Source organism: Podospora anserina, chromosome 5 (assembly GCF_000226545.1).
Source record: "Podospora anserina S mat+ genomic DNA chromosome 5, supercontig 1".
Taxonomy (NCBI): domain Eukaryota; kingdom Fungi; phylum Ascomycota; class Sordariomycetes; order Sordariales; family Podosporaceae; genus Podospora; species Podospora anserina.
This window is the reverse complement of record NW_001914837.1, coordinates 252,345-278,073: the sequence shown is the minus strand read 5'-3', so window position 1 is coordinate 278,073 and position 25,729 is coordinate 252,345. Positions and strand designations below refer to the sequence as shown.

The following is a 25,729-nucleotide window of genomic DNA, read 5'->3' as shown; positions in this document are numbered from 1 at the left end:
ATGGGGGTGGGCTATGGCGTTGGGTGATTGGGAATTTTGACGGGTGGGGGGGCGGGGGGGGGGTTGGAAGGATGGCTTTGGTTGGTATATTTAGGATATTGGTTGGGGATGGGGACGGGAGATGAATGTGGGGATGAAAAAGTGATGTGATACCATGAGATGAGATTGGCTGGGTGGTTGGTAGGGAGGGGGGGAGTGGTTCATTTTTGGCTGCTTTGCTTCTATATGTGTTTGATTAGTGTATTTATTCGGCTAGGTGTGGTGATTTGTAACAAAAGTAACGATATTTTTTCCATGTCTGCTGGCGGTGCAGTTCGTATTCCAACTCACCACGTGAAGGTGATCGACGGGATGACAGCATTGACTTTCCGGGATATTGTGTTCGAGATTATCTCGGCCCAGGGCGTGACAGAACCTTTGATTGAGATCTAAGCTTGATTTATGCTCGGGTTGCACTGAGATTGAGGAGGGTGTTGGTCACCAACGGCTTTACCTTCCGTATAAGGTGCGGGAGGGCGGCAGCGGGCCTTACCGATGCAGATAGCGGAGAGATCGGCATGGGGTGGGACGTCATGGGCATAAAAGTAGAGACTACCTCTGGGAATAAGGGGCTTTAAGAGTGGTTTACATGCCCTTCAAAAGAAATTAATAGGCGTTGAAAGATAGGTATTAGGCCTGTGAGATACATATTAATATGTCTTTTTAAGATAGTCAAGAGGCCTGAAAAGATAGCGAACACGCCTTGAAAGATACTCGGGACGCATGGTGACTATCTTTTAGGCCTTGACATTTTATCGCAGGCTCTATTTTGCTTGTCCATAGCGTATGTCCTAACTCCGCGTATGCAAGTCATGACGACGGATGGTACCCTACCTGTCCCTCCCCCCTTTATGAAGACTCAGACAATGTTGACATGAGCACCTTACACGGCATGCTAAAGTTCTGACTGGCATGAAAAAAGAGCTGCATTTCTAGATCTACCCCTGAATTACAGATTTTGATGCATATACACCAAACCATCTCTTCCAGCGAGATATTCAACCATCCCAAACAGGATCTGAAGAAAGGAACACCACCAAAAAACACAGAAAAAAAATCAATAACGTCTCTCCGCAATCTGAAAAACAACCGACCCGTCACCCGTCTCCCTCCACCCCTTGACTCCAAACTTCCCCTGCGTCTCCCTCGCCCTGGCAAACTGCTCCCTCGTGTACTTGATGCAGCTATTCGTCAGCACATAATTCTTCCCCTTCCCCCCCGGAATCGGCAGCGACACCAACGTTGTCGCAACAGCCACCTCTCCCACATTCGAGAGTTGAAGCGGGACGAGCCGGAAAATGTACTCGTAATCATTGCTGCTTGCCCCACCACCACCAACATCCTCCGAGCTGGAGTTGGGACTTGATTGGGGGGAGAGATCAAAGTTCCGATCAAATTTCTTGCCGACAAGGGAGGAAAACTTGAGCATCTCGGGATGGTGGTAGAATTCCTCGACTAGCTTGGAGTCGGTTATGCTGGTGGTGCTGACGTCGCTGTCGCTTTCGCTGTCGGAGGCGTCTGATGATGGGGCGGAGGATGGCAAGACTTGCATTTCTGACAGCAAGAGGTCGCCTGGACGCGTCAGGCGGGAGAGCATGGGCCCGAGACGGGAGGGTAGGTCGTTGCCTTCTTGAAAGCCGAGGTTGGTCATGACTGTGATGGTCTCGCCTTCCTTGTCAGAGCCGGGGAGAGGTGGGAGGTCGTCGGCCGAGGTCTTGTAAAAGTCGGCCACGAGGTAGGCAAACCGATCGGGGCCGATGATGGGCTCGAGGGCAGCACGCATGGTGAGTTCGGACTCGGGGTTGATGTCGATGCCGACGTACTGGGAGAGTTGAACGCCCGAGCTGATGAGGTGGGTGATGATGACGCTTGATTTGAATGGCTCTGGGCCGAGCTCGACATAACGAACTTTGCGGCCTTGGGCGAGGTTGGCGAGCTCGTCTGTTGCGCTCAGGAGGGCGGAGCGGAAGGAGTGGCCGCCGTTGCCAGTGCAGAGGTTCTTGTCCAGGAGAGCACCCTTGTTGAGACTGGCCATGGTGCCGAAAATGGCGGCTAGGCTTTCGCCTTCTTCGTCTTGAGATTGGTCGGTCTTGATACCGTCCGGGCAGTATTTGTCTGAGTTGTCGAGGACGATGATTTGCTCAGGTGGAATCTGACTGTGTTGCGAGATAGACTCAGCAACGAGCGTGTTGAATGCAGGAAGAGTGGTAGCTGTCATGGTGTTGAATTTGCGAGAGAATGAAATCTCTTAAGTCGTAAAAAAATGGAACAAGTGATTCTTGAAGATGTCTGCCTGCCTGATGGCAAGATAGAGAGGCATTGTCATCGCGGTACAGTCGACCTTAAATACTCGATACCAGTCAGTATAGACCTGTAACTGATCGCGTAGTTGTGTCTCTGATTGGTGCTATTTCCATCTTCTTACTTACAGAAAGAGATCTCGATGGGATGCGGTGGATCGTCATGATCGACATGGTCAAAGGCCGCGGCCTAAATCATCGAGTGCGGTGAACCTGACCTACTGTTACCTTGAGAACATGCGAGCTTTCGGGATTCCCTGAAAATGGCAGTTATTAAACACCATAGCCGCGCGAACTTCTGCTCATCCTCTCAATAATCACTGAGTCTATTCCGCCGACTGGTTTGGACAGTCGATGCTCTTTCCTGCCGATGTGGTATCGGTTTGACCAATGACGCAATCGATCATGAGAGTGTTTGTCAACAAAGTGAGTGAGCACCTTCAATGTTCGCACCTTCCTACCTCACATGGGATTGACTATCAAGCTCAACAGGAAAGTATCTGAGCCTGACAGCTACTGCTTCTCCGGAAATATTACCAATCAGGCACCCGACCTGATCCCCCCTCCCGCCGACTGCGGCCAGCACCATGAGCACTTCAGGGCCTCCTGCGACTGAGAAACCCATCAACACACCAGAAGACTCGGAAGATCAAAATGTCGACCCCAAGAAAATCACCTACCCCGAAGGCGGCTTCAAAGCCTGGAGCGTGGCCTTTGGTTCATGGTGTGCCATGACTTGTGGCATGGGACTCGTCAACTCAGTCGGCATGTTCCAGGCCCTCGTCGCAACGACTGTACTGCCGACTTACTCCAACCAAGCCATCGGGTGGATCTTTGGCATCTTTGTTTTTGTCTCCTATTTCTGCGGCGTGCAGATCGGCCCCGTCTTCGATCGACACGGTCCCCAGGGACTGATGGCTCTCGGGACTGTCTGTCTGCTTGTCGGCATCTTTACCACCGCTCAGTGCACCGAGTATTACCAGTTCATCCTTGCCTTCTCCATCCTCACCGGCACTGGGTGTTCCCTTCTCTTCACACCTGCTATCGGGGCCATTTCACATTGGTTTGACAAGCGACGAGGGACAGCCAGTGGGTTTGCCTTTGTGGGGAGCGCACTGGGGGGTGTCATGTGGCCCTTGATGATGCAGTCACTGGTGCCCAAGGTCGGATGGGCATGGGCCATGAGAATCGTCGGTTTTGTGCTGCTCGTACTTTGCGTTGCCAGTGTGCTCCTTTGTCGAAGTCGTCTTGAGATCAGACAGGCCAAGGCATCCTCTACGTGGCGAGATATGCTGCCCAACCCACGCATGTTTCTTGATGGTACAGGAGCGATGGCATTTACGACTGCTGGGGTTTTCTTCATCGAGTGGGCGTACTTTGTCCCGGTGTCATACATACCAAGCTATTATCTCGCTCGTCAGGGGCTGGCCGAGGATGCTGACGCTGGAGGTGATGCAGCGTTCGCGTACCAGCTTCTTGCCATCATCAATGGGGCGTCTTGTATTGGGCGATATCTGCCTGGGTACATCGCCGACAAAGCAGGTCGCTACAACACGATGGTTGTATCCATTGCTATCTGCCTCGTGTCTGTCGCCTGCTTCTGGCTCCCCGATGCGCTCGGCCAAGATGGAGGTGGTGGTGCTGGACTGATAACGGGGTTTGCAGTCTTGTTTGGTCTTGTCAGTGGCTCCAACATCACGTTGGTGCCCATCTGTTTGGGCCAGTTGTGCGAGACGCATGATTATGGTCGGTATTACGCCACTTCCTACACCTTTGCCAGCCTGGCATGTTTGACAGGAATACCTATCGCCGGCGGCCTGGTAGACATGGGAGGAGAGACGGATAGAAGGGCTTATTGGAGACCACTTGTGTTTGCTATCGCCAGTTATGTTGGCGCATTTGGGTGTTTCTTTTGGGTCCGAGTTCGAGTAAAAGGGTGGGATTGGGGAGTGAAGTGGTGAGATGTAATATATAGAATGAATCAGATATGATACCCTTATATTTTCGAGTTAAGAGGAGAAGCCACAGGGTTTAAGGTTGTGCCTGCCTAGACCTCCATCTTTGCCCGTCAAGGGAGGCTTGGGAGATAGCTGGTATCCTTTGAGATATGCTTTATAGGCCTTGATAGGTAATGAATAGACGTTAAAGGTGAATTGATAGGCCTTGAGAGATAATCTGTATACATTTAAAGATAGTTGATAGGTGTTAAAAGATTGTTAATAGCGCTTCAAAAATAATAATGGGTCTTAGAAGGTGGTCAATAGGCTTAAAAGGATAGTAATAGCCCCTTTTAACTATTACTTTATGCCTCATGATAACGTAAAGTCCTTTCGGGACTTGGATGCACAGATGGACCGGAGCAGGATGGGATCATCATAGTGTGTATATGTCTCTTCTGTATATCAAGATATCGAGAATTTTCCCCAGTTATTCCGGAATCTGGTGCTCCTCCGCTGGCACGCCAGCCCTCCACTGGAACTTGGCAGCAACGTGCTCAGGTAGTGGGTGCTTCTGTCCAGGCTCACCGTAGAAGTTCTCGCGATATGTGCCGCCTGGGACGGCGTAGTCATCCCAGAAAAGACCACGCTTCCGCAGCTCTGGGAGAAGCAGCTCGATGATATCCTTGAAGGATTGCGGGAAGAGAGCGTAAGCCTGTGTCTCCTGTCAGCTCTGTTACTCTCTTCACCAATAAGCAAGAACAAACTCACAAAGTTAAACCCGTCCACCCCACCCTCCTCCACCCACCTCTCCAACCCATCGGCAACCTGCTCGGGCGTACCAACAATGATCGGCCCGTTCCCACCAATAGCAACATGCTCAGCAACAGTGTGCTTCGTCCACTTGGAGTTTTGCGGCGAAAACTTGGCGTACCCAGTGACAGTAGACTTGACAGCGTTGCTCTCGACCTCTCTCAGCTCCTCATCGTCACCGTACTGATCAAGATCGATGCCTGTCCAACCGCCAAACAAAGCCAGGGCACCCTCGGTCGAGGCGTACTTGCGGTACTCGGCGTGTTTAGCCTGCGCCTCCTCTTCTGTCCTTCCCAGAATCGGGGTGACCAAAGCCAGAACCTTGATCTTGTTCCCGTCTCTGCCGAACTCAGTACGAGCTAGCTCGCGGATCTCGGTGATGCTCTTGGCGCAGACGGCCGGGGAGTGAGCGGAGGTGAAGATGGCTTCGGCGTGCTGAGCGGCGAAGATCTTGCCGGCGCGGGAGGTGCCGGCTTGGAGGAGCAAGGGGGTGCGCTGGGGGGAGGGTTGGGTGATGGCGGGACCGGGGACGTCGAAGAACTTGCCCTTGTGGTTGATCTCTCTGACGAGGGCAGGGTCGGTGTAGATGCCCCTCTCGCGGTCGAGGATGACGGCGTCGTCGCGCCAGGAGGACTGGAAGAGCTTGTACATGACCTTCATGTACTCCTCCGCCTGGGCGTAGCGGTCGTCGTGGGCGAGCTGGGTGGCCTTGCCGTGGATGTTGCGGGCGGCGGAGTCGAGGTAGGAGGTTACGACGTTCCAGCCGAGTCTGGAGGTGGTGTTAGTTTGGAGACAGAGGGTGGGTGAAAGGGGCAAAAATAACTGACCTTCCCTTGGTGAGATGGTCGACAGTGGCAAGCCGTCTGGCAAGATGGTACGGCTGTTCGTAGGTGGTGGAAATGGTGACGCCGAAACCAATGTTCTTGGTCGCCGCCGCCATGGCTGGCACCACGGAGAGAGGCTCGTTCACTGGCCACTGAGCGCCGCTGATGACAGCAGGGTCCAGAGAATTCTTGTAAACATCATAACCACCTATTTTATTGCGGTTGTGTCAGTGTTGTTTGCTTGTGTTCAAAGTCAGGGGTTGGAAAAGGGGGCTTGTTACTCACCCAAAACATCAGCAATGAAAATGCCGTGGAACTTGGCCTCCTCTAGCAACTTGGCAAGCTCAACCCAATGGTCAAGATCATTGAACTTCCAGGACTCATCGTCAGGGTGCCGCCAAAGTCCTGGGGACTGGTGCCCACTGCCTGAAATCCAACAGAAGCATTAGCAAGCGTTCAGTTGAGCTGAGCTGGGTCTTCTGTGCCTCTTTCATGCAAGCAAGTGGGATTGATTCTGGTAATGAATACGTACACATTTCAACGAATGCATTGACGATGAGTGGCTTTTTTTGCCTGGTCTGAACAGCTGGGGTGGTAGCAGCCATGGTGAGGGATGAGAGGTGCCAGCGAGATGCGTCCAAAGAGGATAGTGAGTGTCTTGGTTGAGAGGCTGGTTGCTTGCTTATCACGCCGTGCGGGAATCCTGGAGATATGTCGGCATCGTCTGCAAGCTGCAGGCAGGGCCTACATATGGACGGCACCAAAGGGCATCACATCATGCCGCCATCGCCGTGGATGGGGCCGAATGTGGATCGGCAGGAACCGTGGTTGTTGGATGGGTCCCGGAGCCGGGAGGCGATGGCGCAATTGACGTGGGGAATGATGCTCATAGCGGCCGCCTCATCGCCAAGTCCACCTTAGACCACCCCCGGACCGGAGGCCATCCCGAAAGCTGAGATGGCAGGTGAATCTTGGATTTATTCCCGTTAATCTGTGGAGATGGTGGGATTTGGTGTTTCTTTGCAGTTTGTGTGGGGGTGTGTCGAGGCTGTGACACCAAGTGGACATCCAGATCTGAGACCCAGAGAGAGAGAGACCAATAGATACAAATACCATGATGGCGCAATCTGAGCGCGTAGTTGTGTCTTTCGACTACTTAAGTTGACAAATCTCGGTCGGATTTTGCGGTACTACCCGTGCTGACATCACCTTCTCAACATCCCTTATCTTGCCTACCCTACTGCGGCAGCTCGAAGTCGAGTCGTACTGGTTTCTTTGATCAGAGACAAGCTCTGCCGGTGCCAGCCTACAGCAGCTCGAGAGACACAATGAGTGGAACGTCCTTCCTCCGAAAAATGTCTCTTCACAAGTTCAGAAAGTCGCTATCAAGCCCCAAGCTTGACAGTCTCAACCTCACAGAGGCAGAGAAAGCCCCAGTCCGGCCAGATGAACCCCTCACCCCTCCACCAGAAACCCAGACGGTCCTGCTGTTGCATGCTGCACGGCAACCCTACGAGTTGACAGACGACTACCCAGTCCCACAACTCCAAGACGAGCACGAAGTCTTGGTCCGCACCCAGGCCATTGGTCTCAACCCCATCGACTGGAAGGCTCCGTAAGTTCATCTCGTTCTGTCTGCCTAATCTGAAGGTCTCACTGACACCAAATCAGTGACTTCAACTTCGCTATCCCCACCCTCCCCTACATCTCCGGCCGCGAGCTCGCCGGCACAGTAATCCAAGCCCCCTCTTCCTCCTCCACCCGCCTTCAGGAAAAGGATCGCGTCCTCGTCATCTCCACCGACTACCGCGACCTCCGCAAGGCAGCCTACCAAGAATACGTCATCGGACTCGACTACAACACCGTCCGCCTCCCCCCATCCCTCTCCATCGAAGAAGGTTCCACCCTCGGCGTCGCTTTTGTCGCTGCAGCCCTCGCCCTGGGTGTCTGCGCCGGCCTTGACTTCTCTCATGTTCTCGACGGACCAGATCTCTACTCCCTCGTCCGCGACCTCCCCGCCGACAGGATAGCAGAGGACATCCGCGCCGAGTGCCTAGATGGCATCCGCTCCCATGAGCGCGCCCAAAAGGGGGACTGGCTCGCCGTCTGGGGCGGATCGTCTACCTCCGCCAACCTCACCATCCAACTGGCCAAGCTGGCAGGGTTGAAGACCGTTGCCGTGGTGGACAAGGCCAAGCACGGACTCCGGCTGGCGAACCACAAGGCTATCAGGACCGACTTGCTGGTCGACAGCCACGACCCGGAAAGAGCGGTAGCAATCATCAAGGGGAATCTGAAGGGCAAGTTGAGGTTCGGGATCGATACCCGCGGAAGGGAATCGGCGACGAGTCTGCTGCAGGCTTTATCGCCGGATAATCTGGGTGGTGGTGGTGAGCAGCCACTCTTAAAAGAGGGTGAGGCGCCTCCGAGCCCGCCGTCGACGCCGCATGACTCGACGTTGTTGAGTGCGCATTTGATTGGGTTGACGGGCTTGCCTAAGCAGACGGCGCCGGAGGGGACGCTTTTCCATACTGTGCCCATCAAGTTGTTCCATGAGGTGCCGGCGGTGGGTGAGGCGTTGGTTAGTTGGTTGGAGAGGTTGCTGAAGGAAGGGTTGGTGCAGCCGCCAGAGATTATTGACGTGGAGTCTGGGTTAGGCAGCATCAACAAGGCGCTGGATCGGATGAGGAAGGGTGAAATCAGTGGTGGCAAGCTGGTTGTGCGGGTGTAATGTTTTGTTAGTGCGAGACGCGCTTGTCAAGCTGTCGTTTAGCGGTTAAAAAGGGGCAATGTTTGTTTGTTTGGGTTGTGCACATTCCTCGGGGCGCTGTTTTCTTCAAAGGGTTTTATTTGTACAAGCTGGGATACAAAGTAAAGTAGGCTATTATTTACGGAAAGAAAAAGAAAGAAAATGTTGGTGTGCAAAATTGAAACAAACAAAGATTGACGCGTCTTGTCAAGTTTGATTACTTCGGTACAGGTGCAGGCGCAGGCAACTCTGCTCCCGGGTTGTACCCCGGCCCATGCACTGGGCTCCCCTCCAACTCAAAATGATTTCCAGGCCGACCTGCTCCATCAGGGAGTTCACTGACAGGTTTACTACCAGCCTCGAGAGGGTACTTCCAATCCGTCTTTACTGGTAGTTGATGATAGTGGAACCTGCCCTCAAGTTCATTCGCAGCTCTCTCTTGGTCAGGCAGCTCAGTCTTGGCAGTTGAGAGACGATCAGAATCAGCCGCAGCTTTCTCATAAGGGCCGTTGTGGTCATCGGGCTCCCCTTGACGAGATTTCCGTCTCCGCAAAAACCAAAAGGCAGCACCTGCTCCACCAACAACGGCGGCGACAATACCGATGGCCATCCCGGCAATCGCGCCTGCGGACATGCCACTACTGGCGAGGACCTCCTCGTCCCTAGAGTTGTCCCTAGAGTTGTCCCCGCTTTCAGTGGGCACTGCCGTTGCTGAGGTGGACGTCGTTGGTCTGGTTCGTCTCGTACGGGCGGTCACGGTGTTGATGTCTAATCCCGATATCACCGGCAATGCAGCAGCTCTATCCACCAACCAGCCGACCTGGGGGTTAGCTGTCGGGCAAGGTAGTTGTGTCGATGAAAAGGTATAGGCATCTCGGGAGGTGGACTGGGGAACGGTTTCGCTCCAAACCTGCTGGAGAGATGTGTATGCTGGCAAGAATGTACCGGGTTGGCCGAGGTTTCGGTCGGCCTCGTCACCATAGACAACAAGAGCAAATCCGAACTCATTGCGTCCCCATTGGTAGATGTTCATGCCAGAGAAGATTCGTGAGAACTCGGATTCCCCAAAGAAAGTCTGGACTTCGGAAAACTCGCGGGTCTCTGGAAAACAGCCGTCTTCGGCGAACACGACCGGGGTGTGATGGTTGGAGAACTCGGACCGCAGACGGTCAAGCTTGTCGTCAGAGCAGTTGTTGAAGATGTTGATGCCGTAAAGGTCTACGCTAGACTCGGCGGGCCCACAGGTGAGATACTGAGCTGTCAGAAGACGATATTGTTCAAAGTCTCCGGCAGTGTAGCTGATGGGTATCGGTCTGTATCCTCGTTTGTCCCGGAACAGCTTCAGATCACGGGCGGCGGCCTTCACAGAGGGGGCCACCAATGTTGTGACGGACGTGCCGTTGATCGTTTCCTGCCCGATTCCAAAAGCCAAGAGGTTATCGTGCTCGGAGAACGAATCGATTATTGAGGTCCAGGTGTTGTAGAAGCCGAGGTCCCATCTGGGAGTGTTATCGCTCTGAAGAAACTGTGTTAGATACGTGAATTGTTACCAACATTTACGAGTCAGAAAAACAAACCCTAGACAGAACCATGGGAAGCTGTCCCAGCTGAAGCCAGACATAAATCCCCTGTTTGTCGAACTCCTCCATGCAGCCTCGATGCTGACCGAGCTTGGAGACATCGATGCTGTAAATGTAGACTGCATTGGCGCCAACATTCTTTAGATGTTCTGCATCTATCTGGCACTGGGTCGTGTTCAATAAAGGATCATTGCGATTATCCCCAGCAACATATACCGTGCCTGGATCATGTCAGTCTGAGAGCAAGATGGAATGGGCAACAGGTAGTACCTTTGAGGAAAAACTGAGCGCCGCTTTCATCGTACAACTTTGTTCCTTTGATGGAGACAGGTGACACTGCCTCGGCCAGGCCTTGAAAGATTGAAAGGAAGAGCGGAAGTGCCGTTCGATATTTTGACCGAAGGATTCCCGACATCGTGTCAATGATTCGTGACCACCAGGCCACTTGGATTCCTCCTCAGATCCGAACTGCAAATATCAGATGACTCTGAACCGCGGAGGCTCATTGGCACTCAAAAAGCTATCAATATGTTGAGAGTGAGTTGGGCAACATTAGATTTCTTCAACCATCAAGGCGGAAGAGGAGAGAGATGAGGAAGAAGCTCCATGGGGAGTGAGGGCAAGGGAGAAAAAAGCAGCACCTTCTGTCGCACCGTGAGTGGCTCGCCGACAAATCTGGAGTTCTTGGCCGTCAATGTTGAGTTCAAGACAAGCCCCAAACTCCGCCCCCTGCTTCCCTGCTTGTCTTGCACATCTTTGGTGGTCTAAACCGTTGCACAGTGTGCGCTAGGGCCGATCTGGAGTCTCTGGGCATACTCGGCGTCCAAACTCAACGGTTAACGTGCCAAAAACAGTGCCACTAGCTGCGGCACAGCAAGACGCGTTGCTGAGAGAGGAAAGCGCCCACCACATACAGCGATTGGCACCGACGGCGACTTTTGAAACACTAGGCCAAAATCCTTCCCACATTCATGGGTGGCCGACGAAGAGACCCCCAGTGCCCGGAGGGGACGGTGGTGGCGGCGATTCGGACTCGAGGTTTCGACCTCGGATTATTAACATTGTAGGTGCCCAAGTTGGTCATGCGGCTCGAGGAACGCAATGTGTTTGGTAGACCTGCGGGCCGTTCTTGGTGGTGGTACTGGGCCTCGTTGTTGCAGCAAATGGGGGCCGATAAGATAAGTGGTGGAGATTGGCGAAATTGAGGTGCCAAGATGCCAGGCTTTGGACGAAGGATCCGATTTGCGACGATCCAGGTTTGCTGCTCCAACCTGCCCTTCTTCAGCCCTGTCAGCGATCGGGGCCGGGTCGCCCGGCTTCCGCGCCCCTGGTTTGCACGTTTGCTGACGACGGGGAAACTTTCGCAATTTGTTACCAAGTCAACCGACGTCACCCCCCAAGACCAGAGTATGGTCCGTGCCCTCCAGTTGTCAAAAAACCCCTGAGCCCCTGAAAGCTTGTCAACAACTCGCACATACTGACATGACCCTAGAAGCTCTGATTAGTTTACAGTATTGTGAACTCGGCAGTTCAGGGACTATGCACGACTCCCTCCCCTCACCGGGTGATCAGAGGGTTTATGGCGGCTTTAAACAACAATGATTGAGCAATCCCATTTGCCGTTGTGCCCCTCCTGGTAAGGATGCTGCTTTTCTAACGCCGAATTCTCATATACATGACGGCTAAATCTCAGCGGGACGGCACTCGAGATGGTCACCCCCTCATTTGACCCCAAAGAACAACCTCCTGCCATGTACAAATTCAAGTATGGGGAAGTGATTTTTCAACATGTTGAGCTTCACCAAGAGACAGTAACCGCTTCTAGCGTCTCGACCGCCATCATGTTGCCTTCTCTCCTCTTTACCAGCATCGCCCTGGCTTTGCCAGTTCTGGGCCAAACTCCCTGCACCCGAGACTTCCTGAAGGCTGCAACGGCAGAATACTTGGATGCACTCACTGCTGGAGAGCCGACCTTCTCGACACTATCGAGCGATGTCGACTACTACGAGAACGACGCTCTTGTGAACATCACCACAGGGGTCCTGTCGCAAGGCATCAAGATCGACTTCAACCTCAGCATCTACGACACCACCCAATGCGCCTCATACACCGAAATCGTCGCCACCACAGAACACCCCTACGTCATTGGCACAAGGCTTGCTTTCACCGACAGCAAGGTTACACACATCGACTCAATCGTGTGTGACACAGGCGACTGGCTGTTCAACGCGACTGGGTCCCTGATCTACAATCGACAGGAAAGCTGGGCCCCTGTCCCAGTGGAAAAGCGTGAATCTCGGGAGGCTCTCAAAGCAGCGGGAGACGCGTACATCGATGCATGGGGCAACCATACCGTCAAGCCTGTTTTTGCCAAGAACTGCGCCCGTCTTGAGGGAGGTTTCTACATCACCAGCAACTGCCTCCTCAACTTCCCGCCCCCGTTCAACGTCAGCAATCAGCGGTACACAATTGACGAGGAATTGGGCGCGGTGGATATCTTCCATCTGTTCCCTTTTCTCGACGCTGCTATCCCGAGACATCCGGGCACGCAGACGAACAACTTGATCAGGGTGGAGTCGGGGGAGATTCGGTATATTCACGAGAATACTGTTTGCTCGACCAGGAACTGTGGAAGATGAGTTGGAGATAAATAACTAATCGAATACTGCGTCTCAAATCTTCTCAGCCGCCTTGTTGCCCTCGGCCAGTGATGTCCCCGTCGTTGACCCAGATTCGGCGTCTGCTCTCTTGGCGCTGTGGCAGAGTGTTAGCGTCGGTTCATGAGGTTATCTCTCGAAAACTTACTCCTTTTTAGCAAGATATATCCTCAACACATGCGCCATGCCAATCAAACAAACGGCGTTGGCCAAAACGAAAGAGTAACCCTTGGTAAATCTCGGTCCCTCAACCGTCTTGAAGACCAAAAGAGGCGTCCAGGCCGTAGTGCTCTGAGCAACAGTGTTGATAAGAACCAACGTGAATGCTCTTTCCGCTGGGGCTGCCTTGAGCTGACTGTTGACCCATCCGTACAATACCGAACTCATAGCCACAGCGCTGTAAGTCGTCATGAAGGAAAACCACAACGCACCCTCCGGCACCTCCCAGATAACCTGAATGATCAGACCAATGATATTCCAGACATGAGCCACCGTGATAGCCCACGCCGGTCCCAACACCAAATCCGAAGCGAAGCAGATCGCCACCGTGTAAAACATACCCAGCGCCGGCGAGATGGTGCCAAGCTCGTTCACCCTCGCCTTGGAGAACCTCCCCAGACTCTTGATCCAGAGAAGATAGCCACCGGTCGAAGTGTTTATGCTTCCATTCCAGAAGAGTACGTCAAACAAGATCAACCCCCAAAAGTGCCACGTCTTTGCAATCTTGGCCAGTCCCTTCCACGAGAACTTTCCCTCGGTGACGTGGCCATCTCTCTGCAGACGCTCCTTGGCAACAGCGACATCTTCCTCCGACAACAGTAATCCGTTCGGCCTGTCTGGTGTCCCGGGGAGAACAAAATACCCAATGATGCCAATCGGAATGGTGATGAGCGCACAAATGATATACATCCACCTCCACCCCGCCAACCCCTTGACTCCCTCAAGACGTTGGCTCGCGCCAGCCTGGATCAGCCCCGCGGTGAGCGTTCCCAGCGTCAGCCCAAGGTAGAAAACACCACCTCTCCGAGCGATCTCATCACTCCGGTACCAAGCCCCAAAGATGTAGTGCATGGCCGGGAAGAAGGCCGCCTCGAACCACCCGACGAGGAACCGGTAGGCGGCCAGCTCGGCAAAGCCCGTCACTCTGTACTGCAGGAGAGTGAAGATGCCCCAGGCGACGTCAAGGAATGGAATGACCCAGTGCATGGGGACGTAGGTGAAGAGGAACATGAATGGGATTTGACCGAGGACGGCGCCGATGATGTACATTGTCTGGAGCTGGACCAGCTCGTTGCCTTGGAAGCCGAGGTCTTCTTTCAGGCCGGCGACGTAGGCGTTGTCTGTGTCGTGTTAGTAGGTGTGAGTATAACTCGGGCTTGAGGCAGTGATAGAAGGCATACTGAGGTTGGATTGGTCCATGTACTTGACCCAATATGCCAAAAAGGCGTAGGGCACAATCAGGAGATCGAGCTTGTTGATAAGTTTCCTCTCGCGAGGCGTGTCTTGCGGTTGGAACCATTGTATCTGGTACCATTTTCGCTTCTCTGGTGATGAGGTTTTGGTTGTCATGTTGACTGCCGGGGCTGGATAGAAAGGATCGACGTCAAGCCCCAATGGAATGGGTCACCGTTGGCAATAACGGTCTGGACTTGACAGGAAACGGCTTCTTGCAGCTTTGACAGGTGAAGAGATGCGTGGTTATGCGGACGACGTCACTTTTAAGTCGGGGATCAACTTGTCTCTGATCATGTAGCACAATGTTTCGGCAACGTAAAGGGTCCCAGGAAACTGGGGTTTACCAGCTGCAAGCCCAAGTCGGCTGTCACTATTGGATGGTGCAGGGACTACGGCTCTGTGGCGACAGCCTTTTGCAGGATCACGAATCTTCTCGAGACTCACGACCATTAAACCATTGAACAAAACTGTTGCTCGGGATGGGGTGGTTTGGAGATTGGTCCCTCTACCACCGAAAGGCGGGATGTTTGGCTTGTGGAGATGTTAGCGACTGTTTGCACAGATTGTTCCGGCAATATTTGATGAATGAAGCTTGAAAATTCCCATCACAATTGGATTTTACCACAGCCAAGTACCTCAACGTGGAAGGATGCAAAAGCAGTGGTGCTCGAGTATCCCATTGCTGGGAAGGGTTAGGGTTTTAACCACGGTGATTACCCCTGAATGGCCCCCAACACTCTTTATTTTTTGCCCCATATTTACATCGAGACTGGAACTGGACTTCATACTACTGAAAAGCTCACTGACACAGCAGATTGTGAATGCACAACAAAACTTTCATCCTCGCTGCCCCCGATGAACTCCCCATAAAGCCAAGACCCGCCTATGCTAGTCCTCTAAGCTCAACCGCGCGTCAATCACACCATCCTGATCCAACGCTAATCGGCACCAAACCCCGTACCCCGTTAGCAGTTCGATCTACCAACCGACCCCCTTTCTGCATAGTGAACACCTGAGTGGAACCTCTAAAAGCATGCTAAAGTGACACAACATGGCGCAATTGAAGTTGTCGTTGGTGTCACTGCACTCCCAAGAATTATTGTCATCCTTCCAATTGGTACCTGGTGATGGAGTCCGGGAATAAGGAGGCGGGATCTTCGGTGCTGTGGATCAACGAGCAGCGTGGGGGACAACGAACAGGGCAGGAAACTGGTACAGAGGCATGATGGCATTGACCCCGCGGATGGTGTTATTGTTCATGTTGCCGGTCGGCTTCCGGGAGAGGGTTATCGGGAAGCTGGCGTGAAGAGAGCGAAGGCGGGGGCCGGGGAATCAGATCACGACATTTATGACTGCATGATGGTGGCATAGAGGGCCTTGGAGATGTGATGGAGGGTGTGCACCTGTCCGCGAGGGTTTGGTAGCAGGTATTAGAGAGGCTGTAGCGCATCGAGTGCTTGTTTGTGGTGCGATTTCGATTCTGTTGACTTCGTTGAATTAGACACCCAAACATCATGGCCACCATAACAACCCTCCCAGACCCCGTAGCGGCCATCAACGCTACGGAGAAACTGTCCAACTTGTCAATCTCCGCCCTGGAGGTTCCCGAGCTGTCCTCGTCAGATCGCGACACCAACTCAGACTCCCATTCAGACCACTATACCCCAGCAACCTCACCAGGGCTGCCCCCTTCCACCACAACGATTCCCCAGCGGATCCCTACATATCCCAAGTCCCGAATCTCCCTCGTCGACCGCTTCATTGACCAGCCCCGTGCCCTCAAAGTAGCTGTCATCGGCGGTGGTCTAGCGGGAATCACAGCTGGCATCTTGCTTCCTGCCAAAGTCCCCAACATCCAACTGACCATCTTTGAGAAGAACGACGACTTTGTAAGTCCCAAGATGAGGTGTTCTTGCAAATGCCTTCCTCCCGTATAAGTGCTAACCCGTGACCTGACCAACAGGGCGGCACCTGGCTCGAAAACACCTACCCCGGCGTCCGTTGCGACATCCCCTCCCACGTCTACCAATCGACCTTCGAGCCCAAAACCGACTGGTCCGACCAGTTCGCCCCCGGCGGCGAGATCAGAGACTACTGGCAATCTGTCGCCAAGAAGCACGATGTCTACCGGCTCGCACGATTCGGCACCAGAGTCCAGTCACTCGAGTGGGATGCGGGCAAGTCAGTCTGGAAAGTCAGCACCCAACACAAAGAGGAGGAAGGACCAAAGGTCGAAGAGTTCGACTTTGTCTTGAACGCCATTGGGCGGTTCAACGCCTGGAAGCTGCCAGACTACGAAGGGATCGAGTCGTACAAGGGCCACCTGAGACACGCATCACATTGGGATGGGGAGTTTGATGTTGACAGCAAGACTGTGGCGGTGATTGGGAATGGTGCCTCTGGGATTCAGCTGGTGGCCAATCTGCAAAAGAGGGTGAAGCAGTTGGATCATTATGCGAGAAACAAGACTTGGATTGCAGGCAGCTGGGCGGGTGATGAACGGACTGCTGGTCCTCAGCCTTATTCTGAGGAGCAGAAGGAGTTGTTTGCGAGGGATCCGACGGCGTACCTCAAGTTCAGAAAAGAGCTGGAAGACAAGTACTGGAGGAGGTTCTCCGCCTTCTTCAGGGGGTCGGAGACGAACATTGATCTTCGGGAAAGGTTCATCGAGATCATGAAGCAGAGGTTGAAGAAGAAGCCAGAGTTGTTGGAGCACATCGTTCCAGACTTTTCACCAAACTGCAGACGCCTGACACCAGGGCCGGGATACCTGGAGGCTATCTCGGAAGATAATGTCGAGTACATCACTTCGCGGATCGCGAGGTTCACAGAAGATGGAATCGTCACAGTGGATGGCAGAGAAAGGAAGGTCGATGCTGTCTTTTGCGCGACGGGTGCGAACGTGGACATGGTGACACCATTCCCCATCAAGGGACAGGATGGGACAGAGTTGAGGGAGCTCTGGGATCCAGAGTCAAAGACTGGCTATGGCTTCCCGTACACCTATCTTGGTCTCGCCACCCCAGGCTTCCCCAACTTGCTGTTCGTCCATGGTCCCCACGGAACAGGTCCGTCGGGTACTGTCCCGCATTCCGTCGAGGTCCAACTGGTGTGTTTCGCCAAGATCCTGAGGAAGGTAGCAAGAGAGGGGATCAAGAGCATCCAGCCATCCAGGAGAGCAGCTGATGAGTTCGTCGAGTACTCTGATGCCTTTTTTACCTCGACTGTTCTTAGTGATAATTGTAGCAGTTGGTACAATGGCGGGCGTCCAGGCGGTAGAATCCACGGCATCTGGCCAGGAAGCGCAGGCCATGTCACGGCTGTGAGAAGAGAGCCCAGATGGGAGGACTGGGAGTACACGTATCTCGGGCCTGAGGGCAATCGGTTTGCATGGTATTTCGGGAATGGCTGGACAAGCAAGGAGGCAGATGAGAACTCGGACATGACCTCATACTTGCGATTACCGGGGGAGGTGAATCTGAAGGACCTGCATGAGAGTTGGTGGGATCTACCCTAGATTACTCGTAGTATGAATTGCATGATTGTCGAGAAATTTGAAACCTATGAATGTTCAATTATTTACTGTCAAAGAAGGCCTCTTTCGTGTGGGGTGGATTGTTCTGTGAGCTCCCGACGATAGTACGCACCCAGGAGAATTCGGTACCTACCCAAGGTACCTTACCAGGTAGCCGTGGTGTGTCCGGTCGTCAATGTTCAACGTATTCGGTTCCGCGGATCTGGTATTATATCGTCATTTTAGCCCGGATCACCTTGCTTGTGTCACCATCACAGGCTTTACCATGCCCAATCCTACCGCAAGCCTGGTACACGTCAAAACCAGAAGTGGAAGGTAAATCCGGGCCCGAGTCCTCATGCTCACCGGATATAACGACCGGTTGTGAACAAGGGTTCAAGACGACACAACGGCGCGGGTGGCGCTATCGCCAAGTTACCAGGCTTCCGGGTGTGGGGGTTGAGGTTGCCTTGCCGTCTCGGGAGCATTGCGTGCTTATTGATCATTGTTCGCAAGAGAAGCCGAGACCGGTCCAGCTCAAGATCCAAGGCTTCCTTCCTGGTACTATAGCTCCTACCTTTCACCGCTGAGGTCTGATTACCTCAGCGAGACTGAACAGCACCCGCTAATTGCTTTCCTGAAGAACTGGATATGTGAGTACCGAGGTGCGTGCAACTGTTGCGCAAAGATAAAACTGCCCAGGTGTCATCCAGACTTCCATGTCAGAAAGAATCTTTTGTTATCACCCCTTACCATTTCCTGTTTTTGCTCCCCGAGCCTTCCAGCAAGTCTGTTTCCAGACAGTCAAGGCACAATGGCCTTCCACGACAACACCGTCTCGCGTCACAATGAGGTTGAAGCCGAGCCTCCCAAATCTGAATTGCATCCGGTCAAATGGTACCGTTCCACCTTTTGGAACATGACCGTTTTGGGTTTGTGCAATCTGGCGGCACCGGGAATTTGGGGCGCCATGAACTCGCTTGGGGCCGGCGGCGCTGCCTCACCACAGCTCATCAATGCAGCCAATGCTCTGACTTTCTGTCTCATGGTGGTATCGTGCTACTTCTCCAGTACTTTGGTGCACTACGTCGGGATCAAGGGTGCTCTTATTTTCGGAACGTGCGTTGCCCTGGGGAATAGCAAGGCGGAGATTTTGTCGGTTGGACTCTGACGACTGACTCTGAGCAGGATCGGTTACGCGCCATATGCAGCGGGCCTTTACACCAATAACCGCTTCGGGACCGAATGGCTCGTCTTGTTGGGTGCTGCGCTCTGCGGTATCTCGGCCGGTGTGTTTTGGATGGCCGAGGCTGCTATTGCCATTGCTTATCCAGAGCCTTGGAACAGGGGCAAAGCTATCGGCTACTGGCTGACATATCGACTGGCTGGTCAGATTCTGGGCGGTGCGATCAACCTTGGTCTCAATGCCAAGAACAGCGAGGCTGGCAAAGTGTCATACACAGTCTTCCTGGTGTTTATTGCAATGCAGTGCACTGGTCCCCTCTTCGGATTTTTGCTCAATGCACCGGACAAGGTCGAGAGAACAGATGGCAAGAAGGTGGAGCTGGCCATCACGCGCGGTCCTCTCTTTGAGCTCAAGGAGACGGCGAGACTGTTCTTGGGCAAGAAGTTTCTCTTGATGGTGTTGTTCATCGGGCAGGCTGTCTTTGCAGAGGCAGTCTACTTCACCTATCTTGCTAGTAAGTTTGGTCTTGACAGTCGACAGCGAGGAAAAAGAACTAACAGGAAACAGTGTGGTTCTCTGTCCGATCTCGTGCTTTGGGATCGTTCTTGTCTGGCATCATTGCTGTTGTTTCGGGGTGGATACTCGGTGTAAGTTCCATCTTCGTTCCACCTTCAATTTGTTTAATCAGGCTAACAGTAGCCGTATCATGATAGGCCTGGATTGATCGCACAAGAATTGCTCTCAAGACTCGTGCTCGCTCCAGCTTCTGGGTCATTGTGGTTCTGCAGGGCGCTTGGTGGACGTGGGCGACGGTTCTTGTCACCCGCTATCGCGTCACCAGACCAACGTTCGACTGGGTTGACGGGAACTTCGGTGAGGGCTTCGGTGTTTTCGTGTTTTTGACCGTTGGCTTCCAGCTGAACTACATGTTTCTGTACTTCATCATCCACAACTTGGCCAAAGATGAGTCGGAGGTGGTCCGCTATGCCGCGCTTCTGCGGGGAACCGAATCGGCGTGGCAGGCTGTCAGCTACGGCCTCACTTCGCTCGTGGTCTTTGCTGAGGTTGGGGGTGTTTACATTAACTTTGGACTGTGGGCCATCGCCATCTTCCCGGCTTGGTTGGTTGTGCGCGAGTTTGGCACCTCCAAAGTGGAGTTCGTGGAGGAGCGGGCGTCGTCAGCGGAAACACCGAGCTTGAAGAGCGACGACAAGGGATTGTGAATAGCCATTGACAATGGGAAGTTTGTGGTGAGCCTTGTCGAGTCATGAACCGAAAATTTGAACTTGCCATCAACTTAGTTCTAGAGGCCCGTATAGCTCAGTGGTAGAGCGCATCACTCGTAAACATTCTGTGACATGATGAGGTCCGCGGTTCAATCCCGCGTGGGGGCACATCTTTTTGATTTCTTTTTTTCTCTATTGGATGGTCTTGCATACCATCTATTCTGAAGCTATTCCACACATAACATAGCGTTTTGGGTTTTTTGCAGTCTGCCACAATAGAACACCACTGAAACGTCTCATGCTGGAGTTGGGCTGACATGGTGATTGTTCGGTTCTGCTGGCCTTGTAATTGCTGAAGATGAGATGACCGGTCTACCGCGGTGTGCATGAGGCTAAGAATTTGTCTTCAATCCGTAATACGACGCCATTCTGATGGTTCATCATTGGCAGGAATGTGGCTGCAGTTTGCCGGGACAATGCATGACACCATCGGCCGGTGAATTACAACATGAATTCGGAGATAAACCCCTCCCTGCTGCGAACCGGCAAGCCTTGTACCTCATGCAAATGGCCCTGGTTTGGTACAAGACATTCTGGATTCATTATATGCCTCTATATATAAACATTTGACTCTCCGACTCTCATGTTGGTTCAAGCTGCGACTACTCTTCTTCACATTCCACTCTTCCTTTCCACAAATCACAAGTTAGAATGTCGAACACAAACCAACAACCACCAGCCCCCAACGGGGCTCATCATGAGCTTGGGAATGGCAAGAAACACATCCTCATCAATGCTTTCGATATGAGCACTGTCGGGCACCTGTCTCCAGGACAATGGAAGGTGCGACGATAAACCCCTGCTATGCATGTACTGTGCGATTTGAACCACTGTACTGATAACTGAAACAGAATCCAGTTGACAAGTCGGCAACCAAGCGCAGGCTTGATTACTGGATTGAACTCGCCAAACTTCTTGAGAGGGGAGGGGTCAACGCTCTGTTCCTCGCCGACACATATGGTGGCTACGACACATACGAAGGGAGCGTTGACAATTGCATCAGGCGAGCGGCACAATGGCCAATAACCGACCCAACAATTGTCAGTCTTTCCCATTTCTTTTTTTTTTTTCATGGGATTGTGAACCATCCATTGACAGGATTTCCAGCCCATCTCAGCCATGGCAGCAGTGACCAAGAATTTGTCGTTTGCCATCACAGCCTCGACCAGTTTTGAGCCACCTTATCTTCTAGCCAAACGCTTTTCGACTCTGGATCACTTCACACAGGGTCGTATCGGTTGGAATATAGTGACGTCTTGGAAGAAGTCCGCCTTTAAGGCCATTGGCCTCGACAATCCTATTGAACACGACGAACGCTACCGTCAAGCAGATGAATATCTCCGGGTTCTTTACAAGTACGTCTTGTCTTAGGGTCGTGATAATTTGCCCAAACTAACACTGTCCACAGGCTATGGGAATCTTCGTGGTCCCCCACCGCCCTCTCCCCAGACCCAGCCAACGACAGCTACGTAGACCCGGCCCAAGTGCGCACCATCAACCACAAAGGCAAATATTTCTCTCTCGACGCGAAGCATATCGTTGACCCCTCTCCTCAACGCACTCCCTTCCTCTTCCAAGCGGGCACCTCCTCGGCAGGCTCCGACTTTGCCGCCACCCACGCGGAAGCCATCTTTGTCTCTGGTCACTCACCCTCAGTCTTGAGGCCAAAGATCGACGCCATCCGCGCCTTGGCCGCCCAAAAGGGCCGTGATCCGAGATCCATCAAGGTATTCGCCACCTTCACGCCCATTGTTGCCGATACAGATGAGCTCGCCCAAGAGAAGTTGAAAGAACTCAAGAAGTATGCTTCCACCATTGGAGGTCTGGTGCTGGTGAGCGGCTGGACAGGAATCGACCTGTCAAAGCTACCGCTTGACAAGGAGATAAGCAAGGAGGATAGTGTCGAGGCACACAAGGTCACGAGCATTCTCGACAACTTCACCACGGCCAGCACGGAACACCCTAGATGGACGCCGAGGTTGGTGGCTGAACACGCGGCAATCGGCGGGCTTGGCCCAGTCAGCGTGGGAAGCCCGCAGACGGTTGCGGATGAGCTGGAACGGTGGGTCAAGGAGGCTGATGTGGACGGGTTTAACATTGGGTATGTGACCACACCGGGGACATTTGAAGAGGTGGTGGACTTGTTAATTCCCGAGCTGAGGAGGAGGGGGGTCTATCCTGAGCTGCCTGATCCGAGTGAGGAACCGGTGACGGCTAGGGAGAAGATTTATGGGAAGGGCCAAAATGGGTTAAGAGATGATCATGAGGGCAGTCGGTACAAGTACCACCTGTACCAGGAAGATCCGCCTTATAAGTCCGAGGAAGAGGGGCAGGCTTGAGTGGAGGCCGTCAAACTCCGCAATGTGCCGCAACCAATTTCATTGCATCATTGTTTACTTTTTCACCTTTTGATTTTGCCGTTTCTAACTGATTCTATCAAAGCGCAGGATCTGCTTTTGCTCATCGTGATACTTGACTGGCAAGACCTGGTTGCCACCGACAACCTCCGATACCGGAAAAGCCCACATAGACCCTAACCCTTGCTTACCCCTGAACCCCTTTTCCAATGTTTTTTTGGACCTCGGTACTCTGTTGGATAGTGTAAACATAAACAGATCAGCCAAGCGGTCTGGGTAGCAGCAAGACATCGTGTGGTACTTCATCAGGTGATTCTTGTTTTGACCAGATGCCTCGACTCCAATGTCGGTCAAGTCGGTCGGCGGAGCCTCGGAAGATTCCCACCCTGACTCATCCATTCACATTTCAACCAACTGGCAACAACTACCTCGCTCATATGACAAAAAAAAAATTGACATTGACAACTGCGCCCTTCAAAGACATCAGCACGCAAATTAAACTGTTCAAGAGTTCTTCCAGCACTTCCTCTCCTTCCGCAACCCATCTCAACTCCTTCCACAAATCCGTCCTCCAGAAACACCGCCCCCACCACCAAACTCTTCCGTTGTTTCCAAAATGTCCCAAGCAGCCCTCACCTTCCGCCTCGCCACCCCAGAAGATGCGCCCCTCCTCCAGCCTCTCGTCCAATCCGCCTACCGCGGCGAGACAAGTCGCAAAGGCTGGACAACCGAGGCCGACCTCCTAGTCGGCACGCGCATCAACGTCGCCGGCATCGTCGAAAAGATCAACACCCCCCACAGCGCAGTCATCATGGCCTTCTCCCCAACCCTCGGAAACGCCCTCGTGGGCTGCTGCGAGGTGCTTCTCAAGCCGTCTCGGAAAATCGGGTATTTCGGCATGTTCGCCGTCGACCCCACTCTTCAGGCCGGGGGGATAGGGAGGCAGGTGCTGGCCAACGCAGAGCAGTATGCGAGGAGCCACGGGGCGGAGAAGATGGAGATGACGGTTATCTGGACAAGAAAGGAACTGATTGATTGGTACGTGAGGAGAGGGTACGCGGTGACGGAGGAGAGGAGGGAGTTTCCGCATGAGGAGCTGGCCAAGATGGATGGGGAGAATAGGGCGCTGGTGGAGGACTTGTGGTTCAAGGTGTTGGTGAAGGATTTGTGATTTTCGGGAACGGGGAAAACGTTGGGAGGTGAGGATGCGCGGTGGCTTCACTGTTCTAAGGAGTTAAGTAGATACCAGGTTATGGAAGACGTCACTATTAGGAGTTAGATGAGCAGGCTGTTGGTCGAAGACAACAGAACTCGGGCTGGAATATTGAAAAAAAAGTACCTACAAGGGGCCATGTCTGATTGCCGTCTGTCTCAGATTTTTTGAAAGGATAACTCTATCCTCCTATAAAACCTTGCTCTGCGAAGTCTATGCCTGAGAAAAGGTGAAGAACAAAAAAAACAAAAAGCTCGAATAACGAGGTATTAACCAGGCTGACATTAAGCCCACCTTGCCCTGTGATACATCTGTGGGTTAAAGTAACTTGTCACAGCCAGCCCACCCTTTTTATACGCCGCAGTAACATACGTGTGCACTCCCGTCCCTACATCGATCCCCTCTTCGGTAGCTAGTCCCTCTATCGCCTCCTTGTAACAGTCCACGAACCTTCTGCTCCCATTTTTCTCCATGAAGCTGGTCAGTCCACTCACAATCTGCTGATCGCTCTTTGAGTAGTGCCTCACGGGTATATAAACTTTCACATCTGGCACCGTCTCCTTTGGCCCAACATCAAAGTAGAAGAGGGTACCGGCGGTAGGGTGATCACGAAAAGGCAACTCTTCCTCCGTGTTCATATCTTTTGGCAGGCCCAAGACCCGGCACCAAAGCTCTTTCAATTGCCCCTCTTCCTTCTCCATTCCCCGGCGTCGGCCCCCGAGGGACATGACTCGCCTCACAAACTCGAACGAAGTCCTCGTGGACCGAGCATAGATCTTGAGACGGGATTCGGAGGCGTCGACACAGTCGATGCCAAGCATGATTGGCTTGATGGTTCGGCCGTCTTGGTCTTGCCGAAAGAATTGTTCGAGTTCATCGATGGCGGGGAGATGTGAGTGGTAACTGGAGGACCTGATCGCCGAAGAAATTTGCTCGGCTGCGCTGTTCGACGGGGTTGATACAGGGACAAAATAGCACTTGGTTGAATCTTGGCTAGTTTTCCGTGACAGTTCGAAGGCTAGAAAGAGAGACGATTGCTGGTGCGTGGCTTTTGTAGAGGTCAGGACAGGGCTTTGGGGGCCAAAAAAGCATGTGACAAAATGGTGGAACAGAGAGAGGTCGAGCTCGGGTGTCATTGACTGGAGCTGTGATAGGAGGGCGTAGGTCGCTGCTTGATTTAAAGGGTCAGATGGGTTGTTTGTAATAGGTGAGATAGCCTCGATGCTGTATCGGATCTCTGGCGGGTTGTCTCCTCGTCCCCACTTCCAGCTGTACTCGAATGGGGTGAAGTCGTCAGTCATAAAGCTTTGCCACTTTGGGATTGGCGATGTTGGTTTCGGGCCAAGGCGAGGGGCGACGGTGTGGTAGAGAAAAGACAATGCCTCAGCTTGAGCATCGAGGGTGTATCCCGCTTTGGTGAGTAACAGCATGAGATGGGAGCCAATTTTGCTGGACCTTTTGCTAGTTAGCCAACACATACGACAGCTCAGTAAGCACAGAACGTGGAATTTGGCGTGGCCCTGACGTACCACCAATACCTGTCTGAGACATTATGGCGAGACCGTTTGTCGTGTGACCTCAACCCCAAGCTCACAGTAGAGGCGCTAAGCTGGCCCATTATAGTGTTGGACTGGTAAACTTGAATTCTTTGGCGTCCCAATAGCAAGATGCCGAAGAAGTACTATTTTCACCAGGAACGAGGGAGAGCGAGGGCTCTTATAAGGTGTCCGTACCCCCCTTGAAAGGCCGGGCATGGTCAAATCGCCATGTACATGCGGTTGCTGCATGTAAGCATCGCGAAAAAACAGGGAGGCATCCC

At 53.0% G+C, this 25,729-nt stretch overlaps 12 protein-coding genes across 12 annotated transcripts, besides 1 other annotated feature; 7 read left to right on the top strand and 5 right to left on the bottom strand.

Moving 5' to 3' along the window:
- Window positions 1-1,096: 1,096 nt before the first annotated feature.
- Window positions 1,097-2,257, bottom strand: PODANS_5_2240 (uncharacterized protein; the record flags this gene model as incomplete). Its single annotated transcript, XM_001904063.1, has 1 exon — window positions 1,097-2,257. One exon carries the CDS (start codon window positions 2,255-2,257, stop codon window positions 1,097-1,099), a length of 1,161 nt encoding a protein of 386 aa, XP_001904098.1.
- A 669-nt stretch (window positions 2,258-2,926) lies between these two features.
- On the top strand, window positions 2,927-4,300 carry PODANS_5_2250 (uncharacterized protein; the record flags this gene model as incomplete). The annotated part of the gene is made up of 1 exon (XM_001904062.1): window positions 2,927-4,300. One exon carries the CDS (start codon window positions 2,927-2,929, stop codon window positions 4,298-4,300), a length of 1,374 nt encoding a protein of 457 aa, XP_001904097.1.
- Window positions 4,301-4,741: 441 nt separating this feature from the next.
- Window positions 4,742-6,140, bottom strand: PODANS_5_2260 (uncharacterized protein; the record flags this gene model as incomplete). The annotated part of the gene is made up of 2 exons (XM_001904061.1): window positions 4,742-5,858; window positions 5,917-6,140. Coding segments are annotated over 2 exons (1,341 nt in total), but the record flags the coding sequence as incomplete, so codon positions are not given.
- A 1,101-nt stretch (window positions 6,141-7,241) lies between these two features.
- Window positions 7,242-8,644, top strand: PODANS_5_2270 (uncharacterized protein; the record flags this gene model as incomplete). The annotated part of the gene is made up of 2 exons (XM_001904060.1): window positions 7,242-7,528; window positions 7,585-8,644. 2 exons carry the CDS (start codon window positions 7,242-7,244, stop codon window positions 8,642-8,644), a joined length of 1,347 nt encoding a protein of 448 aa, XP_001904095.1.
- Window positions 8,645-8,879: 235 nt separating this feature from the next.
- PODANS_5_2280 (uncharacterized protein) lies at window positions 8,880-10,657 on the bottom strand (the record flags this gene model as incomplete). The annotated part of the gene is made up of 3 exons (XM_001904059.1): window positions 8,880-10,178; window positions 10,240-10,463; window positions 10,513-10,657. The coding sequence occupies 3 exons, from the start codon at window positions 10,655-10,657 to the stop codon at window positions 8,880-8,882; spliced, it is 1,668 nt and encodes a 555-aa protein (XP_001904094.1).
- Window positions 10,658-11,951: 1,294 nt separating this feature from the next.
- Window positions 11,952-12,881, top strand: PODANS_5_2290 (uncharacterized protein; the record flags this gene model as incomplete). The annotated part of the gene is made up of 1 exon (XM_001904058.1): window positions 11,952-12,881. One exon carries the CDS (start codon window positions 11,952-11,954, stop codon window positions 12,879-12,881), a length of 930 nt encoding a protein of 309 aa, XP_001904093.1.
- A 162-nt stretch (window positions 12,882-13,043) lies between these two features.
- PODANS_5_2300 (uncharacterized protein) lies at window positions 13,044-14,468 on the bottom strand (the record flags this gene model as incomplete). Its single annotated transcript, XM_001904057.1, has 2 exons — window positions 13,044-14,239; window positions 14,300-14,468. 2 exons carry the CDS (start codon window positions 14,466-14,468, stop codon window positions 13,044-13,046), a joined length of 1,365 nt encoding a protein of 454 aa, XP_001904092.1.
- A 1,400-nt stretch (window positions 14,469-15,868) lies between these two features.
- Window positions 15,869-17,871, top strand: PODANS_5_2310 (uncharacterized protein; the record flags this gene model as incomplete). The annotated part of the gene is made up of 2 exons (XM_001904056.1): window positions 15,869-16,243; window positions 16,318-17,871. 2 exons carry the CDS (start codon window positions 15,869-15,871, stop codon window positions 17,869-17,871), a joined length of 1,929 nt encoding a protein of 642 aa, XP_001904091.1.
- An 811-nt stretch (window positions 17,872-18,682) lies between these two features.
- Window positions 18,683-20,277, top strand: PODANS_5_2320 (uncharacterized protein; the record flags this gene model as incomplete). The annotated part of the gene is made up of 3 exons (XM_001904055.1): window positions 18,683-18,987; window positions 19,057-19,701; window positions 19,788-20,277. 3 exons carry the CDS (start codon window positions 18,683-18,685, stop codon window positions 20,275-20,277), a joined length of 1,440 nt encoding a protein of 479 aa, XP_001904090.1.
- An 86-nt stretch (window positions 20,278-20,363) lies between these two features.
- Window positions 20,364-20,448, top strand: a tRNA (tRNA-Thr).
- Window positions 20,449-20,991: 543 nt separating this feature from the next.
- PODANS_5_2330 (uncharacterized protein) lies at window positions 20,992-22,679 on the top strand (the record flags this gene model as incomplete). The annotated part of the gene is made up of 5 exons (XM_001904054.1): window positions 20,992-21,123; window positions 21,192-21,380; window positions 21,439-21,695; window positions 21,749-22,198; window positions 22,307-22,679. The coding sequence occupies 5 exons, from the start codon at window positions 20,992-20,994 to the stop codon at window positions 22,677-22,679; spliced, it is 1,401 nt and encodes a 466-aa protein (XP_001904089.1).
- Window positions 22,680-23,313: 634 nt separating this feature from the next.
- Window positions 23,314-23,868, top strand: PODANS_5_2340 (uncharacterized protein; the record flags this gene model as incomplete). The annotated part of the gene is made up of 1 exon (XM_001904053.1): window positions 23,314-23,868. One exon carries the CDS (start codon window positions 23,314-23,316, stop codon window positions 23,866-23,868), a length of 555 nt encoding a protein of 184 aa, XP_001904088.1.
- A 326-nt stretch (window positions 23,869-24,194) lies between these two features.
- On the bottom strand, window positions 24,195-25,528 carry PODANS_5_2350 (uncharacterized protein; the record flags this gene model as incomplete). The annotated part of the gene is made up of 2 exons (XM_001904052.1): window positions 24,195-25,365; window positions 25,440-25,528. The coding sequence occupies 2 exons, from the start codon at window positions 25,526-25,528 to the stop codon at window positions 24,195-24,197; spliced, it is 1,260 nt and encodes a 419-aa protein (XP_001904087.1).
- Between the last annotated feature and the right edge of the window lie 201 nt (window positions 25,529-25,729).